The sequence below is a fragment of the Nestor notabilis genome, unplaced genomic scaffold (assembly GCF_000696875.1).
Source record: "Nestor notabilis isolate BGI_N333 unplaced genomic scaffold, ASM69687v1 scaffold19831, whole genome shotgun sequence".
Taxonomy (NCBI): domain Eukaryota; kingdom Metazoa; phylum Chordata; class Aves; order Psittaciformes; family Psittacidae; genus Nestor; species Nestor notabilis.
The window spans coordinates 1-6854 of NW_009913659.1; the positions used below are offsets into that span (position 1 = coordinate 1).

Consider the following 6854-nt stretch of genomic DNA (forward strand, 5'->3'; position numbering starts at 1 on the left):
TATATATATAAAAATATATTCATAGCTGGAAGGATTATACAGATCTGAAAGATTACCATCTTCAGGTGCCAGTGGCAAGTAACTACTGCTATTGCTTTGGCTAGCATTAGCCACATTTTATTAATGCAGCTTTTAACAGTCAGTTATGGGTAGTCGTAACTTGCCTTCCCGCATGCCTTCATGATTAGCCTGCTCCACAATCAGCATCCTTAGTTCAGCCAGGTCAGCCTTCAGCTGCTCCACAGGCTCTTTGGAATGGCTGGGCCCTACTTGCAATCCATCTAGCCAAGTAAGAGAGAAATGCAACACATTACCCTCACCTTCATGCATTCTATCAGCTCATAAAATGCATCCACCAACCTCTGCATACATTTTCTGTAAAAACAGTATCTACTTTTCTATAAGGTACAGCAGGTCCCCAAACTATCAATCTGCCACATACACAGCTTTGGTTTCACATTCAAAATGTGCTGTTTGATTAATTATTTCTGAGTTTACGCCTAGTTGCAGAAAGGAAGTTAGTTTTTAAAGACAAGAGATAAAAGAGTTCTCCTTTCAGTTTTTTCCTACTTGCTTTAGTGCTCCGCTCCTCACAGAAACATTTGCTGTCTTCAAAAGGCTGAAACCAGTCTCAAAATTCAGAGACAGCGTGAATGCAACATCATCAGCGTCTCCTCCATGCAACATCTCCAGATGCTACATGTTCCTCTGTTCTTTGTTTAAAAGAAGAATTAAAAGGAAATTCCTTTTACCACTAGAAAGAGATTGCCACAAGCAACAAGCTGCCATGGTGCAGCCCCAAAAACCACCCATACAGTTGGTTAGGCAGGAGCAGCGTCTTGTACATGGGCCAGAAATAACTCAGCAGTGAACATAAGAAGTAACAAAGGTTAAAATAAATACTTGTTATAAACACAGTGCAAGATAACAAGGAGTCTACTGAGTCACCTTTAGGTGCAAGAGTGAGCATTAATGAACAGGACAGGCTTAAGAGCTGACCACCAGTCGATGCTGCCCTAAATCCAGCCTCTGTGCAAGAGACCTACGGTTGGGATTAGGATGTAGGGGCTGGGAGGGGACACAGATCAGGCGGATCAGGATGCAGTGCCACTAGAGGTCACTGGCAATTCAAGGCCTCTTGCTGAGCCCTGGCTGCCCATTGGGATCCTGACGATTCCAACCCAGCACACCAGATCCTTCATCCCTGCTGGTTGCTAGGACAACCTCAGCACCCAGGCTGCTGCACATCTGCGGTGCCCCAGGACTGCTTTGTCACGCCTCTCCAGCATCTCCAGAGAGCTTCAAATGCTCAAATTGCCCTAAGAAGGACTCAATTACAGATTCTGTGTACACGGAGCACTTATCTCTACCACACTCTGGGAACCAGCCTGACCTTTTCTTTTCTATAAACCTGTGGTGAAGATGTCACCCATTTAAGAGGCACTGGAAACACCCACTTGCTGAAAGAGATACGAGGGCTCATTAAATACCTATTACACTGACACACACTGTACTAGTAATGTGGCTACAGTGAAGGGACCTGAAATTAGCGGGGCCCTCCCACCCAAACACATGTAAACTATGGGCTGCAATCCTTGTCCCGCTGGCTTTTTTCCTATCCCCTCCTGTTTCCCCAGAGCTCCGTCACACACAGTAATCCATTCTTAAAAGAGGACCATGATGAGTTGAGACAGTGCCATTACACAAGGGATCAACACAGCAGGTTCACACCCCAGGCTAGCCAGAGCCGAAGAGCATTCAAGCTGCAAATGCTGATTCATGGAGATGTCTCTGAAGTAGATTTAAATCAGCGAGCTCAGGCATTGTTTGCAGCCACAGCACAGAACTCCACAATCCCACCCAAGCAGGATAGGCAGAGAGTCATTACAAGAGTAATTCCTTAATACCTCAGTCAGACATAAAGAACATACACATACTTATGTGTAGATTAAAGGCCTCATCAGCTGTAACCTCTTGAAAATTTTCAATTCAAGAGGGCATCAATGGAAAAATTCACTTTTCTTCAAACTGATCCAGAAGTAAATGTTCTACTTTTTACCTTGTAACAGTTTCTCTTTCATAGAGCGACAGGCTTGCATGTATTTGGAGTACAAGTTAGAGGGTATTTTATCAGCTCTGTAACAAAACAGAAAAAGAAAATACATTCATTATACCACATAACCACGTTCAAACTCCAGCTTTATTAAGTAGAAGCCCAAACAACAGCTGTGCTATGAAATGTAATTAGAGGCTCCTAAGGACACAGAGCATCTGAAGCATTTTTTCATGTTCATCTGACACAAGGGCAAGAAATCTCTATCTAAGGCTTTCATAGCAAGTGTTATACACATGTAACACACACTACACAAAAACAATGCTATATATAATAACACATGCATTAATACCCATTCTATATATAACACGTGTCTAAGATCACATGAGAGTAAGTTGTGACATGCAGGATTCACACATCTAAAACACTGATGTGATAGAGGTCAAAGTTTGATCTCTCATGATTGCTGGGCAGGCACTCAGTACTAAAAACATATCACATGAGGCTCCCCAAAACCCAGCTGCTTCTCTCACAACTCTAACTTTAAACAATGATCCAGTCTTTAATTTTAGAGCCAGTCTGGAATGACGAGGCAGGACCAAATGCCTCATCTGTAGGCAGTGTCACGAACATTTTTTCTTCATGATAGGTTACAGGGGAATTACTGGATTTTAAAGAAAGCTGCTTCTGCAATGCAGAAAGGCACTTCTGAACACGCATACAGGACAAGCTTGAGTTCTGAGAGGGGCTGTGTTCTCCTGGGGTGCCTCAAGAGCAGCTCATAAAGCATTAACAGACATGTCAGTTTCATCTTCCACTTCTCCGATATCCTTATCCAAAAAGCCCCAGGGGGGCTCATCTTCCTCATCAAATTTTATATTCAGCAGTATCCTCCAAAGTCTGCATAAAAATATAACCCGCCTGCAGCCAGAGGGCTGCATGGGACTCCTAGTTAATGGTTTCACAGTGGCTGGAGGACCAATTACAGAACTCAAGACATTCACCTGTACAAATAAAGTATTCCCTCCACAACTTGCACACCACGAGCCTGGCCATGAAGCCCTGCCAAGAGGGCTAGCCAGGGCTCAGCCTTCTACAAACAAGGTATCAAAGCCTCCAATAATCTGATGTGAAGTCAAATGGTCTGACAAGAAAAGTCCAGAAGCACAGAAAGTTACACTGGGAAGTCACAATACCTCTTTAAAGAATCTATAAAAGCCATGCGCACATCTGGGGTTTTAGGGAGCTGCAACAGAAAAAGAGGCAGGTTATGTACAAACTATATATTAGGCACATCTAAATGGGAGGATCAAAAAAGAGAAGACAAAACCAAATACTAACCACATACGGCCTGAGCAAAGCAGGAAGGAACCAGGAAGTATAATATGGTCGCCTGAAAATACTGAGACAGAAAATAAATACAGCAAAATATTAACCATGCCAAAGCTGTGCAGTGCCACCTCCTTACCACAACAATTAATTTGGCTCCTGCAAACAAGAAATATTCACGTTGCCATGAATAACCACAGATGAATCAAGCTCAGATTAGCCAACAGTTATTCATTTAATTTTACTTCTTATTTATTATCACATTTGTGGACTTTTGCAGGTGTGCACATGCCTTTTCACTCTTTACACAAATAACCTCTATTTAGATGACTACTGAGGAAGTGAACAACATGGGAAGAACTTCTCAAAACCTCCTTTGTTCATATCCTCAATTTTTCTTGTTTTGTTATTTTGATCTGGACTTGGCTTTTATTATTGTTATTATTATCATCATTATCATCACTACTACTGCAGCTAAAACCCAGAAGAGTTGGAAAGCATGTGGTACCTGGCTTCTATCACAGATGTTGGGATCTTCCTTGTGTTTTCAAATATCTGAAGGGCCTTTTCAACATCACGAAGTGCCTGGCCCTGGGGCTGGCTCACACAAGTAACAAGGAAAGAAAGATGTAAGAAATCAAGGATGACAATACTTTCCCTGCTTGTTCTTCCAGAGTTAGTTAACAGTCGTCTGTGCTGGGAAGTGACTGAGCAAACACAATTGAATAACAAGAACTACCTGATACGCAGAGTAAAACTGCAGGATGGAGGAGCAGGGCCGGAACCATCAGCCTGCCTCTTTAAGGTTGTTATTTGCAACAGCTATTCCGGGTCAGCTCAAAGATCCATGTAGTGCTGTACACACCTCCAACAGCAACTGCAGCAGATACTCCTGCTTAACATCACATCACGTATCCAGTTGTACCCCATCAGGGACAGTATTTTTTCTGCTCCAGGTTTGGTTTATTGTTATTCTGTTTTAGTTCGTACACTTAGAATTAAACCCCATGCTACTACACTCCAGGCAGAGGGACTGCCATCCTGGGTTTCACTTGTCTGAGCTCTAAGTAAGCTTAAGACTACACCAACTTGTAACAGTTTCTCAACTGACAAACAGATCAGACTTGGAAGAAATGCCATTAACTCTTCACTTAAAACTTCTAGTTCATCACAGGACTAGATTTCATTGCAGTACACTCAGCTACCCTGTTGCCAGCCTGTATGTCACATACTGCAGTTGACTGACTGTATAAATGACGCCCCTAGTCTACGGTACTTGTGATCAAAACATAAGGAGGGACAATAAAGCCAAATGCTTCCTTTTCAATTACTATTATTACCCAAAACTTACCACAAACCACAGCGTGAAACTGCAGATTCCCTCCCTGACTCTCCTTTCAGTATGAACGCTTTGATAAAACACTAAAAAGATGACATGATATACTGAAAAGAATCAATATATACATATAAAATGCTTTCCTATGTGATCAAATCATTTGGAGCAAATCCCTCAAGGGAAGTGCTACCAAATCCAAGGAAATCAGCATATTTAATGTCACTAACCAATCTTAAAGCTGAAGAAGATTTGGCAGCATGCTTAAACTTGGTAGGAATGCCAGAGAGGTTGATAGCCTAAACTCTTTTCCAGAAGAAGAGGGACAGGACTGATGAGAAAACGGTTAGCTACACCAGCAGTACCTGCACAGACTCATCTGTGGATGACAAATCTTCATAGAGCCCCATATCTTCTATAGCAACCTATGTAACGTTACAGAGATACACATGGTCACAACACAGCTCATATTTGAACAGATTCAGGAAGAACTGTTTGAAAAGAGACAGTTTTGACTGACCTTGAGGTCAGCCAGTCTGGTTTTAGCTAGAGTGATGTACTCCAAGAGAATAGACCGATGTTTCGCTGGCACAAAAGGTGGGTACATTATATGGACCTGAAATACGAAATTCACAAGATTTGCCACTTTTACAGCCTAGAAATTCTGGTTAATGTTTACAGCTACTTACCTCAAATACTCCCCAAAGAATGTTATTGCTTCTTGTAGGATAAGCCATTTTCACGGCAACCAACAGGAATTTTTTCCCCAGCAACAACACAAACAAAAGTCACTGAAGTGCTCAAATTTAACTCCACGAAAGGAATTCTCCTTCTTGTCAAGTAAATAAAAATCTTGCACTTCCTTATTTCAGAAAGGTATTGAATAATGTATCAGCAGTAATGCAATTAGTATAACAACATTAATAACATGCTGAGCCTAGTCAAAGGCACATGCTTTGGAGCAGTTCTGTATCAGTCTTTAGTAAAACCATCTGCATTAGCATCTTCTCACCTTCAAGTATGGCGCTGCTTCAAAGGGCACCAGCTCTGACAAAAACTCAAAGAGAAAGACCAGAGCTTTCTTACTGCTCCCGTGGTGACCACCAGCATTCCCAAAGGCAGCCTGAAACACAGAAAAATGTCAACACAGCCTTTCAGCATGGAAAGAATCCCCATCTCAGCAATGCTGCAACTCAGTGCACAAATCCGACATCCATTAGAGATCTGCTTCCTGTCAGGAGAATCTTCCTGGAGAAAGAATCTTTCTAAAGAAAGACTACAGGCCATTAGGCAGAAGCTCTTCCCTGTGAGGGTGCTGAGGCGCTGGCACAGGGTGCCCAGAGAAGCTGTGGCTGCCCCATCCCTTGCAGTGTTCAAGGCCAGGTTGGACACAGGGGCTTGGAGCAACCTGCTCTAGTGGAAGGTGTCCCTGCCCGTGGCAGGGGGTTGGAGCTGGGTGAGCTTTAAGGTCCCTTCTAACACAGGATTCTACGATAAGTCTGCAGAGAAAGCTTATAGAAGTCTCTACAGAAGTTTTGACTTTCTCTGTCCAGTTTCCAGAGTCTGCCATGTCGCACCTAACACTCATTCTGATGTGCTACCATGAGAACACTTAGAGGAGTTAAACAGGGCAACACTGAAATGCATCAAATGAGTGAGATTCATGAGGGAACCACACATCTGCAGGTTTCCACACAGGTTTACCCAAGCATTGTAAGGAAAATAAGCCAGTCTGAGACAACACAGAACATAACTGATTTACCTTTTGGTACATCCTGAACGCTGCATCAGCAAAGGCTGAGGTTTAGATTTGCAAGCTCATATGAAGGAATTTACAGGCTTAAATTATGTGGAGATTTGCATACCTAAAATACCTGCATGTTTACAACTAGAAGCTAACAACCAATTATCTATAGGGTCAAACACAGCAATTACAGCTGCATGCAAACATCCAGGAAATACAAATGTTTCATCAGCAATAACCCACAGCTTATGCAGTAAGAACAGTGTTGGTTATCAAGATACTGAAATACATCCAAGATTATGATTATAATAGGAATTACATGTCTGCATTCCTGACAAATAACATGAGAAGGCAGGATGGACTTAAAAGATGAAAGGAGGGAAGACCAGGGAAAG

General features: G+C 42.4%; 1 protein-coding gene across 1 annotated transcript in view; it reads right to left on the bottom strand.

Annotated features, from left to right (window-relative positions):
- Positions 1-164: 164 nt before the first annotated feature.
- Positions 165-6854, bottom strand: part of LOC104412550 (Fanconi anemia group A protein-like) — a gene marked incomplete at its 3' end in the record, with an annotated part of 19573 nt that continues 12883 nt past the window's right edge. The window contains exons 14-21 of the mRNA XM_010023300.1: positions 5728-5838; positions 5236-5331; positions 5081-5140; positions 3891-3979; positions 3395-3455; positions 3250-3299; positions 2060-2136; positions 165-281 (exon numbers count right to left, since the gene is read on the bottom strand). Of these exons, the coding sequence (XP_010021602.1) occupies positions 165-281; positions 2060-2136; positions 3250-3299; positions 3395-3455; positions 3891-3979; positions 5081-5140; positions 5236-5331; positions 5728-5838 (661 nt within the window). The remainder of the gene's footprint in view (positions 282-2059; positions 2137-3249; positions 3300-3394; positions 3456-3890; positions 3980-5080; positions 5141-5235; positions 5332-5727; positions 5839-6854) is intronic.